Source organism: Neoarius graeffei, chromosome 5, assembly GCF_027579695.1.
Source record: "Neoarius graeffei isolate fNeoGra1 chromosome 5, fNeoGra1.pri, whole genome shotgun sequence".
NCBI classification, from domain to species: Eukaryota; Metazoa; Chordata; class Actinopteri; order Siluriformes; family Ariidae; genus Neoarius; species Neoarius graeffei.
Window position 1 is genome coordinate 12,476,644 of NC_083573.1, and position 13,910 is coordinate 12,490,553.

At 41.5% G+C, this 13,910-nt stretch overlaps 1 protein-coding gene across 1 annotated transcript; it reads left to right on the forward strand.

Annotated features, from left to right (window-relative positions):
* The first annotated feature begins 3,375 nt into the window (after positions 1 to 3,375).
* On the forward strand, positions 3,376 to 12,908 carry LOC132885890 (C-C chemokine receptor type 5-like). The gene is made up of 4 exons (XM_060920412.1): positions 3,376 to 3,491; positions 3,684 to 3,862; positions 3,999 to 4,043; positions 11,227 to 12,908. Exons 2-4 carry the CDS (start codon positions 3,810 to 3,812, stop codon positions 12,266 to 12,268), a joined length of 1,140 nt encoding a protein of 379 aa, XP_060776395.1. The 5' UTR covers positions 3,376 to 3,491; positions 3,684 to 3,809; the 3' UTR covers positions 12,269 to 12,908.
* The last annotated feature ends 1,002 nt before the right edge of the window (positions 12,909 to 13,910 follow it).

A 13,910-nucleotide genomic window follows, 5' to 3' on the forward strand; every position in this document is an offset into this window, starting at 1 on the left:
TCAGGCGACTGAGAGCAGTGAGGTGCAGGATGGTCGTTGTAGTCTGTGGCAGCCATATTTGAAGGCCACTGAGAATTCTCGTTAGTAGAGTCTTGAGTGCGAGCAGATGCAGATGTGACATAGTGTCCTTCAAGCAGGTCAAAACAGATGTCATTAAATGTTATGAAAATATAAATAACAAATCTGTAATAAAAAAAAATATCATGTACCATGTGTGTTCCTTTCAATAATTGTAATATTTTCAGAAAGCAAAATAAAGCCTTTAATGGTTGTGGTATTTATTTATTTCGAGGTTGCTGAGTTTGTCAGACACAATATTCCTCTTATAATATGAACAATTATTATTTTTTATTTATAAATGAACAACACATCAATCTTTTTAACTGTTCTTATTGCTTGTCTGTGAGACTCGAATCTGAAGGACAGAAGAGTTTATGCTTTCTGGTTTCTCAATACTGACATTCAGTGGCAGCTGCTGGTTTTTAAAACAGGGGAAGCCCATTTTACGTATTCATCGTAAAACCTGTAGGCCGGATATCAAAGCATAGAAAGGTGTGCCCCATTAGCATAGTGAACTAGACAACCCTACCTAGTGGCAGAAAGTATTTTTGCTTGTACATTTCATGTTATAGTCTGGCTTGCCAGGCTAGTGCCTCATATCCTTAATCAAAAATATCAAACATCCAAAAATCACTGGCTATTCAACGAAGAGCCTTGAACATCATACCCTGATATGCAACACAGAGTCTTTAACACAACACCCAGCTGTGCAACACATCCTTGAACATCTTCTGCAACACAGTCTGGAAATTCATAACCAGGTAGGCTATGCAACACACAGAACCTTGAATATTATATCCAGGTATAACCTATAACACAGAGCCCACCATTCTCTTAACATTACTGAACAATATACACACTTCAGATTCATGAACATGAACACTATTTATACACAAATTCTGCCCTCCGCTCCTTTTCCAGAAAATGGTCTGTGACCCTGTCATACCAGCTGGTTGTGCTTTCCAGAGACTTTACCAATTTTAGCAGCTAGCACTGCAGATCCCAATAGGGCTCAAGCTAGCCTACAACCACGTTGATTGAACTACAAATGAAATAAATGAGTGAATTCACGAATGATCAAACTGATAGAATGGATGAAAGTTAACGGAGCACAATGAGTAATATTTACATTTATTTACAGAGTAATGTACAGAGACATCAATGAGAAGAACCGTTTATATGAAAAGAAATTCGGACAGCACTTTGGCACACGACTACACTTTCTCGACATCCGCTAGGGACTGACTGATCATGCTTCCGTGTTCCTCGCCGAAGTACCGCCCTCCTCATGTCTTTCAAACACTACCTCCAATAATCCTTTATCAGCCCGGCTTCTTGTCCCTCCCACTGTCTCGTTTAGTCGCAGAGAAGCCCGGCTTCCCTGGAAGTGACAATTTTGTTGATTTTAACCAATAACAACTAGCCGAAATTGGCTGTTCAGAGCCGTCTTGTAGACTGCAATGGATACCCGGCTGCCAGTCAGTGTTGCCAGATACTGCTGACATTTTCCATCCCAAAATATGTTCAAAACCCGCCAAAATGCACTTAAAACCACCCAATCTGGCAACACTGCTGCCGGTCCATAGAGCCCATTGAAATAAGAAAGGTTACAGCCTGGCAGCAAAGGTGATTCTCGTAGCGAACTGCAAGTTTGTCAGACATCACTCAAATAAGTTACAGGATAGTTATGAACATAAATACAATCTTGGGCATATATTATGTTATGCAAGTTATTGTTTTAATGAGAATTCAACGTCGTAGACGCCGCAGTTCGGGGAGAGAATTTTAGGGGAAGCTCGGCTTCCCTTGTTGTCTCTGAGAAATCGCCCCTGCTGACATTGGCCCTTTTATCCCCCTGGTGGTCTAGTGGCTAGGATTCGGCACTCTCGCTGCTGTGATCCGGGTTCAATTCCTGGGTGAGGAAAAGACTTGGGGAAGCCATGGCTTAAATGTTAGAGATTCAGGAAAATGTGTGGGTGGTGGACAGAACTAGGTGGGGGAAGTGAATGAACACTCCCTTACATCCATGGCTGAAGTGCCCTTGAGCAAGGGCATTAGTAAAGGCAAAAATAAAAATTCCTTAAAAATCTCAGTAACAAGAAAAATAGTTGTTCTTTGTCTCATTAACTTCAAGAGAAAGTGAAAAAAGAGAAGTAAGTGAGGCCACAGGCAAATAATTTGAACAGGTGTATTCTAAAATATGGTGACCACAACTCAATGCAATGTGCCATGACGTAGGTGCCAGTTCTCGACACTGTGTCCATGTTCTTTATATTTATTCTTTTTATAGTGAGTGAGCAGGTAATGAGCATGACAACAAAAGGACAGTTTCAAGAATTCAGGAAAGGTCCCCTCTGTTGGCATAGTGGTTAACTGTCACAAATGGATGTGACAAATCGAAAAAGTTTGAGTGAAAATTCTTTCAGACATACATGCATGCATGCATACATACATACAGTACATGCATGCATGCATGCATACATACATACAGTACATGCATGCATACATACATACATGCATACATGCATACATACATACATACATACATACATGCATGCATGCATACATGCATACATACATGCATGCATACATACATGCATGCATACAGACAAAATTACAAAAAGGGATAAAACAACAAGAGGTTTCACATTTTCCAGCTCATATGAATGTGCCTGTTTTGAGGTTTGGATGTGGTGAAGAAGTCGTTACAGGTTCCTCTAGTACCACAGTAATGATGTGATAAATATATAAGACATAAAAATCTGGCATTAATATTTGATTATAGGTCACATTTAATGTTGCACACAAAGTTTTTGGTCCTGAAATCCTTCTTGTGCTGGAAAACTTAAGGTTACTGTTCCAGAAAGTGCTGACATTTATGACCTCCTTCCATCAATGTTGAGTAAATATGTTCTCAAGGAAAATGTCACCATATTAACAATTACACACTTTTTTTTTCATGTGCAGCATCTGTTGTACAAGTCCCTGTGTATGTTTTTGGTCTAGAAAGTGTAATATATTAGGATGGGCACATTATTATAAACCTTGCAGGCCAAATTCCAATTACAGCTACTATTATTGAAAACAATTCAACACTGTCTGACTGCTTGTCTTTGTTACACACTAAGCCACTTTATTTTTTATTCAATACTTACCTCTTATGAGAAAAAAATGATCTTACCACAAGCTTTCCTGGGACTCAGCAAGCTCAATACATTGAAATATAACCACAACCTCAGTGCTGCTGCATACAAGCGCATTAGCTGTTCGCTGGGCAACCTAATGGGCAAACGTCATATACGTCTCCATAGAACTCTAGAGTCGTCATGAAAAGAAAAAAACAGAAGTGTGAAAATCAGAGACCTCAAACATTAGTATCTCATTTCAGTTTTGACTTTGCAACAGAAAGGACGAGTTTATTATTGAATCATGTGAGTATGCAGCAGAAGTGTTATCCCAGACAACTACACATATTATATGAATCACTTCTTATTTGCAGTGTAAATGTTGCTTGTTGTGTTATTTATTTTATTAAATGCTGAATATATTGCATGCATATTGAATGTATTAATTGCTGAATGCAATTATTTGGGCTATATCTCTTGTCTGTTTTGTGTTCACAGCTAAAACGTGTATGCTTAACTACAGACTCTGCAGTTCAGTGGTTTACTGAATCATATTTTTGAGCTAGCAATTAACATTACAGGTGGTTTACCAAGCTTTCAGTTTGCATGACTATTTCCTAACAAATGTCAGTGATGTTGAACAGCACTAGTGGCCTTTGGGCGGTCACAACACCCAGGTGAGGACATATTAACTTCCAAATAGCAAAGGCAGTCGAATGCATTTTTAAAGAAAATCAGTTGTTCTGTGCTTATTCAAAATGGGGTATATTCATGTATGTAAATTGTAATTTTATTGCTTTTTGTGCCCTACAGTGTTCTATCAAGTGTCAATTACTCTGAGATGAGTAATGAGCAAAGGTGAGATATACGATATCTAAAACATCCTCATGAAACCGGATCATTAGTTCTGCTCTGTCTAAAACATAAGAAAAACTTTATTTCCAAATAGCTTATAACACATGACTAATAACATGCACATTAACATCAATTAAAATTAATTTTGTAATAATGCAGGTGTGGAAATAAACAAGACAATGCATTATTTATACAATGGCAGAATATTTAAAAAAGTAAATGAACTGCTGTGAACCATCTGATTAGTCCTTTAGTTTCAGAAACTACTTGGCTATTCTTCACTCTAGCGCTATATATATATATATACACACACACACACACACACACACACACACACACACACACACACAAAATTAATTTAAAAAAACTGATATTCACAGTTGTGAAATTATTGCATGAAACTAGTGTGAATCATTTTAATAAAAAAAAAATGCAAAGAGTTTGTGTGAAGGGTACCTACATTGGGGCTGCATAACATAAGTACCATGCTTATCTGTATTAAAGCCATTCTAAAGGATTTCTGTACATTTCTGTATACAACGTAAAATAAAAGAAAGAGGATGGGAAGCATTGAAATGAGCATCTAATAGGAACTAAGTTTTCCGGCAATATTTTTGCTGTATAAATAATCCAAGTTGTAAGTTCTCATATCACTATAAATGTGGTTTAATTCAACAGTACATTTTCAATCCTCATTATTTTACAGCTGATAAAATAGCTTTTGATCCACCTCATACTATTGTATTTTATGGATTATATATTTATGTTTTATATCCATATTACTATTATGATTATATTTATGTTTACCTTGTTCAGATGGTTAGTCACACACAAACCCAGCCACAAGATGGGTTTGTGTGTGACTAAATCAAGCTCAGGAAATCACCTTGTGCAGGATGTGGCCAGGTTTATGACATTTAAATTAATGAAACTATCCACCCATCCATTATCTATTACTGCGTCTCAAACAATTTGAATATAGTGAATTTTTCCCATCATTTAATTCAAGAATGTAAACTTTCATATACTGTGCATTTGCTACATGTAAAATGGAATACTCCAAGCCTTTTTGTTTGTTTGTTTGTTTGTTTGTTTGTTTGTTTTAATTTTGATGATCATGGCTTATAGCTCATGAAAATCAGAAATCCAGTATCTTAAATAATTAGAAAAGATCAGTCAAAAAAGGATTTACAATACAGAAATGTCCAACTTCTGAAAAGTATGTTCATTTATACACTCAATATTTGGTTTGGGCTCCTTTACCAAGAATTACTGCACCAATGTGGCATGGCATGGAGGCAATCAGCGCTGCTGAGGTGTTACTGAAGCTTAGGTTGCTTTGATAGCAGCCTTCAGCTCATCTGTATTTTTGGGTTGGGTGTTTCTCATCTTCCTCTTGAGAATACCAAATAGATTCTCTCTGGCGGTCAAGTGAGACAAGTTGGCTGGCCAATCAAGTACAGTAATATCATGGTCAGCAAACCATTTGGTCGTAGTTTTGGCACTGTGGGCAGGTGCTAAGTCCTGCTGGAAAAGGAAATTGGCATCTCCATAAAGCTTGTCAGCAGATGGAAGCATGAAGTGCTCTAAAATCTTCTGGTAGATGTTGCACTGACTCTGGACTTGATAAAACACAGTGGACCAGCACCAGCAGATGACATGGCACCCCAAATCATAACAGACTATGGAAACTTCACGCTGGACTTCAAACACCTTGGATTTTGTGCCTCTCCACTCTTCCTCCAGACTCTAGGGCCTTGATTTCCAAATGAAGAGCAACACTTACTTTAGAATAGAATAGAATAGAATAGAATAGAATAGAATAGAATAGAATAGAATACCTTTATTGTCACTATACACATGTACTGTACAATGAGATTAAAGCATCTCCAATAACAGTGCAAAACAGCATGTAGAGAGAGAGAGAGAGAGAGAGAGGAAGGGGGGAAAAAAGGGGGGTAAGGTGCACAGTCCTGAGGTGTATGTGTTGTGTTACACATTATGGAGTGAGGTATTGCTCATTGCACATATAAATTATTGCACAGAGAGAGTCACATTATAAATTATTGCACAAGAAATTCACATTATACGTAAAATAAAATATTACACATTTATGAAGTATTGCAAGGTAAGGTAGGTGCACAGACTTGAGGTGTATGTGCTGTGTGTAAGGTGCACAGTCCTGATGTGTACGTGTTGTGTGTAAGGTGCACAGTCCTGAGGTGCATGTGCTGTATGTAAGGTGCACAGTCCTGAGGTGAGGTGAATGTGTTGTGTTTCACATTATGGAGTGAGGTATTGCACATTATAAAAGTATTGCACAGACAGAGTCCCTTATAAAGTACTGCACGTTATAAATTATTGCACGTATTGTAAAATAAATAGACTATAAAATCAGAGCATATCCAAGTTCAGGGCAGTTATGGCTTTTGGAAAGAAGCTGTTTTTGGATTGGTTTGTCTTTGTCCTGATGCACCTGTAGCGCCTCCCTGAAGGCAACAGGTCAAACAGATCAAAGCCAGGGTGGGAGCTGTCCTTGATAATGTTCTTAGCTCTGCTAAGGCAGTGGGAGGTGTAAATGTCCATCAGGGAGTGGAGAGGGCAGCCAATGATCTTCTGTGCTGCCTTAACTACCCTCTGGAGCCTCTCCCTGTCTACAGCAGTGCAGCTGCCGTACCATACTGTAATACAGTACGTCAGCAGGCTCTTGATGGATGAGCAGTAGAAGGTCAGCAGCAGGTTGGAGTTTAGGTTGTACTTCCTGAGGACTCTCAGGAAGTGTAGCCACTGCTGAGCCTTCTTAATGACTGCTGTGATGTTTACTGACCAGGAAATGTCGGCGGAGATGAGGATGCCAAGAAACCGGAAGGTGTGGACCCTCTCCACATACACATTGTTGATGTAGAGGGGGGCTAGGTCGGTGCTGTGCTTCCTGAAGTCAACAATGAGCTCTTTGATTTTCTTGGTGTTCAGAGCAAGGTTATTTTCTGAACACCAGGCTGCCAACTTCAGGACCTCCTCTCTGTAGGCTGCCTCGTCTCCCTTTGAGATGAGTCTGACCACTGTGGTGTCGTCAGCAAACTTGACGACGAGGTTGTTGTTGTGGGTCAAACTACAGTCGTGGGTGTAGAGGCAGTACAGGAGGGGGCTCAGCACACAGCCCTGCGGGTGGAGGAGAAGTGGGGGCCAAGTCTCACAGTCTGGGGCCGGTTAGTAAGAAAGTCCTTTAACCAAGCACATTCAAAAAAATAAAACATTGGATTTACTTAACCGAGTTATGGCAACCGGTCGAACGAAACTGTGTTAATTTAGATGTATTGAATACAGTTATGTGTTGAAAAACTCAACATAACTGTATTCAATACATCTAAATTAACACAGTTTCGTGGGACCGGTTGCCATAACTCGGTTAAGTAAATCCAATGGTTTTTTTTTTGAGTGCACATGTGAGAGGGGGGAGGCCAAGAGTGTCCAGTTTTCTAATAAGGATGTCCAGGATTATTGTATTAAAAGCTGAACTGTAATCCACAAAGAGTATGCGGACATAGCTCTGCTGCTACTCCAGGTGATTTAGCGCAGAGTGGAGAGCTACGGCGATGGCGTCCTCTGTGGATCTGTTTGTGCGATATGCGAACTGGTAGGGGTCGAAGTCTGGGGGGAGGTGGTCCTTGATGTGCTGAAGAACTAGTCTCTTGAAGCACTTCATGATTACCGGGGTGAGGGCCGCAGGACGGTAATCATTCAGGCTGGTGACGGGAGACTTCTTCGGCACTGGGATTATTGTTGTAGATTTTAGGCAGGGCGGGATGACTGCCTGAGCCAGGGAGAGGTTAAAGGTCCTGGTGAAGGTAGGGACGAGCTGGTGGGCGCACGCTCTGAGCACCTTACCAGGTACACCATCTGGGCCGGCAGCTTTCTTGGGGTTCACTGCCAGGAGCACCCATCTGACATCGTGCTCCTGTACAGTGAAAGGAGTGGTGTAGGAACTGTGTGGTGGTGGGGGCAGGGCAGGAGCAGATGAGTGCTGCCGAGATGTTTCAAAGCGAGCAAAGAAGCGATTTAGCTCCTCTGCTAGTGGCGCACTCAAGTCTCCTGTTGGCACATCACAGTCTCTGAAGTTTGTGATGTCCTGAATGCCCTGCCACACCTCCCGTGTGTTGTTGCTGGACAGGTGGGACTCTATGCGCAGCTGGGACTCTATGTCCACCTTGGCTTTATTTATTCATCTTTTCAGATCAGCTCGAGCAGCTCTGTACAGAGCTCTATCACCTGACCTGAAGGCAGCATCGCAAGCCCTGAGGAGTGAGCAGACCTGGCTGGTCATCCAGGGTTTCTGGTTTGGGAAGACCCGGATGTTTTTATCCACCATCACATTCCCAATGCACAACTTGATATAGTCCAGCACCGTTCCTGTGAATGTCTCCAGCTCAAGATGGCGGCGCGCGTGGTTGCAGCAGCTTATGGCTCTCCTTTTCAGTGCTCTTTTTTTTTTGTTTGTTTGTGTATTTCTTTCTTTCTTGTTTGTGCACCATTGGTTCTGCGAACATCCAGTACACCCACCAGAGACTTTTAGCCATCGGTGACCAACACCAGATATCTGTTTCAAGCGACTTTCTCTTCATGCATAACATCCCAGATGACATAGCGAGACCGCCGGGCTCTCCGTGGATTGTTGTTGGGTCTAGGAGGCGGCTCAGATGGAGGAGGGAGAGGAAGCAGAAGCGGGGCCGCAGGTCCGGTGCTATGCTAAGGCTAAGAAAACAACCACACAAGCCACCTCTACCGAGCCTGTATCTCTCCAATGCTAGATCCCTGGTGCATAAAACAGATGATCTGGAATTACAACTCACTGGAAATCGCTATGTTCAGGACTGCTGTGTTTTAATTATCACAGAAACCTGGCTTCATCCAGAAATACCCGATGCTAGCTTGCAGCTAGCAGGCTGCACTCTGCTCTGCTGGGATAGAAATGAGAACTCTGGTAAGAGTAGAGGAGGGGGGCTCTGTATTTATGTGCATGACAATTGGTGTAACAACGGAACAATTATAGATAAACTCTGTTCCCCAGACCTTGAGTACATATCTGTAAGATGCCGGCCTTTTTTTCTACTGAGAGAGCTAACTGTGGTGATTGTCACAGCTGTGTACATTCCACCTGACACCAGTGTAAACACAGTGCTCTCTCTCCTGCTGAACACCGTTAACAAACAGCAGCGGGCCCACCCTGACAGTGTTCACATAATAGCAGGAGACTTTAATAAGGCCAACTTGAAGACTGTACTGCCGAAGTTTTACCAGCATGTTAAGTGTTCTACTAGAGGGGAGACCACTCTGGATCATGTTTACTCCAACATCAAGCATGCGTACAGAGCCATACCCCTCCCCCACCTCGGCCAGTTAGACCATCTTTCCCTCCTGCTCTCCCCAGCCTACACCCCCCTCAGATGCAGAGCCAGGCCCACCACAAGGACTATCACAACCTGGCCTGACAATGCACTCTCCAAACTACAGGACTTTGGACCACTGAGCAACAGTCCAGTTCTCTCTCTCTCCTTAGCTCAGGCAAGACACTTCTGACATTGTCTCTGGTTCAGGAGTGACTAGATATTTGGAATGCAACAGCTGTAGCCCCTTTCCTGAATACATCTGTGTGTGGTGGCTCTTGATGCACTGACACCAGTAATAATAATAATAATACATTTTATTTATAAGCACCTTTCAAGGTACCCAAGGACACTGAACAGTAAAAAACAAACAATAAAAAGCAAAACAATAGAATAAGAACAACCAGTCTCAGTCCACTCCTTGTGAAGTTCTCCCAAGTTCTTGAATTGACTTTTCTTGACAATCCTCTCAAGGCTGTGGTCATCCTTGTTGCTTGTGCACCTTTTCCAGCCAGCCTTTTCAGCAATGACCTTCTGTGGCTTACCCTCCTTGTTGAGGGTGTTGGCGATCATCTTCTGGACAACTGTCAAGTCAGCAGTCTTCCCCACGATTGTGGTTGCATGTAGTGAACTAGACTGAAAGATACACGGTATTTATACTGTTTTATTCAAACTTGAAAAGAAATACTCATATTTTGAGGGTTTTTTTTGTGCTGTTGGCCATAATTATCATAAATAAAATAGAAAAATGCTTGAAACAGTTTACCGTATGTCAGTCCGGCAAGGCATTCTGTAACTGAGGTGAAGTATACTGGGATGCAAGTTGAAGGGAGTGGAGATGGATATGTGTGCAGAAGAGAGTCTTTATTAAAAAGAAACAGTAAACAGGCATATAATCCAAAACAGCAGACTGTAATCGAATTAAAAATACGCAAAACAGGAATCAGGAAACCAGAAAAACTACATGATAACAAGGCTCGGTAATGTGTGGTTAGCAGCGCAATACTTCGCGAAGTGAAATGAGTCCTCAGCGTCCTTATATGAGCACACTGATTGCACCTTAATCTGAGACAGGTGTCAGTAATTAGACACGCACGTTGTTCAGAGTGCACATAAGAGTCAGTTCATTGCATGTGCTGTTCAGAGCACATGAGAGAAAGTCTGTTGTGTGCCATTGCATGCAGGTGTGACAGTTTATGTATAAGGAGTTTGGAATATATAAAATTTTCACTTTCTTAAATAACTGATGGAAAATATTGAACTTTTTTCACAATCTTCTCATTGTTTGAGATGCACTAGTATATCCTGCCGCTCAATCAGTTTGCCCTGTAATAGACTGGCAACCTATCCAGGGTGTATCCTACTCTTGCCCAATGTCAGCTAGGATTGGCTCCAGCTCAGCTGCAACCCGCAATGTGTAAGCAGTATAAAAATGGATGGAGGGATGGATAGTGTCCTATTTATGTATTTAATACTTGTCTTGAATGGCATTCCATCAATGTTTGAGTGTACTTACAAACAAACAAAGAAACAAACAAACCACCTAAATTTCAGAATGACATTTCATGAACACATCAAACTGTCAGACAGTGGCATTGGATTTAATATTACTCCTTGCTTGAGTCAGTAAAATATTTACTTATGCTTAAGGTCAGAATCACACATAAATCTATTTTCTCAAACTTCACCCCAAATGGTTATTTCCCTGTATATAAGTTCAGTATTATGTCCTCACTGCACTTAACTTTTACTCCTGATGTGCTGAAGTTCTCATTTAATAACTCTCATCTCACTGTTTTCAGCACGATGACTACAGAGGATTACTCTGAATACTATAGTAATGGCATTGATGCAGAACCATGCGATTATCACATCCAGGCAAGCCATTTTCTTCCAGTACTCTACTCCCTGTTCTTCGTGGTGGGCTTCCTGGGAAATATGCTGGTGCTGTGGGTGATCCTGAGAGGTGCTCAGATGAAAAGCATGACTGACGTGTCTCTCCTGAACCTTGCCCTCGCTGACCTTCTACTAATCTTCTCTCTCCCCTTCCTGGCTCACTATGCCCGAGATACCTGGACTTTTGGCACCAAAATGTGCACCCTGGTCCTTGGTGTGTATTACGTTGGATTTTATGCTGGCATTTTTTTTATTGTGCTGATGAGCATCGACAGATATTTGGCTATTGTCCATGCTGTGTTTGCCCTGAGAATCCGAACAAAGGCTTATGGGATTTTAGCTAGCATGGTCATCTGGATTACAGCTATTGCAGCTTCATTTCCTGAGCTATTGTATATCGGAGTCATGAAAAATGGCTCAGAAGTAATTTGCAGTGCTTATCCAAAAGAAAATCAAGATTTTCACAATGATGCAAGAAGTGCAGCTTTCATTAAAATGAATGTTTTGGGCCTGCTAATTCCATTGATTGTTGTGGGATTTTGCTATACGATGGTGCTCCGGAGGCTTCAGACCCTTCGTAATCCCAAGAAACTGGCTATTCGTCTTGTTGTTGTGGTCATGGTGGTCTTCTTCTGCTGTTGGACACCATACAACATTGCAGCATTCCTCAAAGCACTGGAACTGAAGCACATCCTGTCTTCAGGGTGTGAATTCAGCAAAAAGACCCAGTTGATGCTGCAAGTCACTGAAGCCGTGGCATACTCTCACAGCTGCCTCAATCCATTCCTCTATGTGTTTGTGGGTCAAAAATTCAGGAGGCACCTCGCCAGTCTCTTGCGCCAGACACCATTCATCCACGTGCAGTGTATGAAGCGCTTCATGACCCAGGCTACAGGATCAGTGTATTCACAAACCACAAGTTTGGATGAACGGCCACTTGGTATCTGAATGGTGGAGGAACATGAGATTTGATCAAAATCTCATGTAAAATTTCAATAAATGCAGTCTCATTTTATATGTACTCATGAAAATAAGAAAATTATGTTTGCATGTGTTATATATCACTGCTTTTTTTGGTAAGTACAGATTACTATTAAAGTGCTGATGACACGTTTTTGACATCTTTGGCAATGTTTTATAACAAAGAGTAATTCCCGATGATCCATATATTAATTCACAAAGGCGCCTATTTTACAAGTTATGATGATAAACGTGGCTATTTGGGCAAATTTGACAGGGCTGCAGCACCCAGGAGACGAAGGAGGAGGAGGAGCTATATGACGTCAGCGAAAGAACCTTCCTCCTAACTTACCAGTTTGTTGTTGATGCGACAGGTGTTCAGTTTATCATTATTAGTATTTTTATTAGACATTATTATACATTATTATATATATAGTTATTATGCCTTCGCGTTGGGTTGCCAGCTTTTGCTCCAAAACCCACAAGGATGGGGTAAGTTAGGAGGTTCACCAACATCCGTCCTGTGCTCTGAACACTTCGATTTGGATTGTTTTGACACCCTTCCCAGCTTAAAAGAATCTCTTGGGTGTTCAGTTCAGCACAAATGTGTGTTACTACCATCAGCAGTGCCTACACAGTGTTACCAGATTGGGAGGTTTCCCGCCCAGTTGGGCGGTTTCAAGTGCATTTTGGTGGGTTTTGAACATATTTTGGGCTGGAAAACTTCAGCAGTATCTGTTGCCAGATACTGCTGAAGTTTTCCAGCCCAAAATATGTTCAAAACCCACCAAAATGCACTTGAAACCGCCCAACTGGGCGGGAAACCTCCCAATCTGGCAACACTGCCAGTATTCCGGAGGGGGTCTACTAGTAGCTATGCCGGATCCAAAGACAGTCCTCCTGTCAGAACATGTGTTGTGAAATGACATCAGATAAAGGTACGTAGAGCTATAGATTCTACATGATAATCATAAATGTAATCATAAAGTCGGCATGATATCAGTCATGTATTTGCTTGTGAAAGCTTGCGGCTTTCATGTAACTGCCGCCTAGCAACGAGAGGCAAAGGGTAAAGAGGGTAGGCTATCATAGATTCTATTCGGAAGAGATCAACACAATTCTAGACTCCCAGAAGAGGAAGAGCTAGCACTAGAGACTTCACCGGCGTTTTCATGCGCCATTTCCATTGAGTAGAACCAGAGTAGAACAGCCAGTGAACCGCAGCGTGTTCTTCCGCTGACGTCACAACATGGCCGCGAGCCACGGACCCAGTTTTCTTGCGCTGTGCAATTAAAAGTTGGATATTCGTGTAACAACAGCTTCTTTTAATGTAATTATAACAGAAATCTAACATGTTTGCCATGCTGTATAGTTTATTTAAGAAATTGCATAGAGTCATGTTCGTGTCATCAGCCCTTTAACTGCACTCTTGTAAAATTGTTTTGTGCACTTTCAGGAAAAAAAAGGGCAATAAACTGTAACATTCCTTTTGTCTGGGGAGATCCCCTTATCTTTTGTACCTTTACTATGTACACTATATGGTCAAAAGGATGTGGACACCTGACCATGACACCCCATGTACATCTTGAATATCCCTTTCCAAAATCATTCCAAAGCCTGACATGCAGCC

Excerpts from the sequence above, each read along its gene's own strand:
- LOC132885890 (XM_060920412.1), top strand. The coding sequence starts at position 3,810 with ATGTCAGTGATGTTGAACAGCACTAGTGGCCTTTGGGCGGTCACAACA. Across the intron at positions 3,863-3,998 it reads TGGGCGGTCACAACACCCAG|TGTTCTATCAAGTGTCAATT; the intron begins GTGAGGACATAT and ends TGTGCCCTACAG. Across the intron at positions 4,044-11,226 it reads GAGATGAGTAATGAGCAAAG|CACGATGACTACAGAGGATT; the intron begins GTGAGATATACG and ends CACTGTTTTCAG.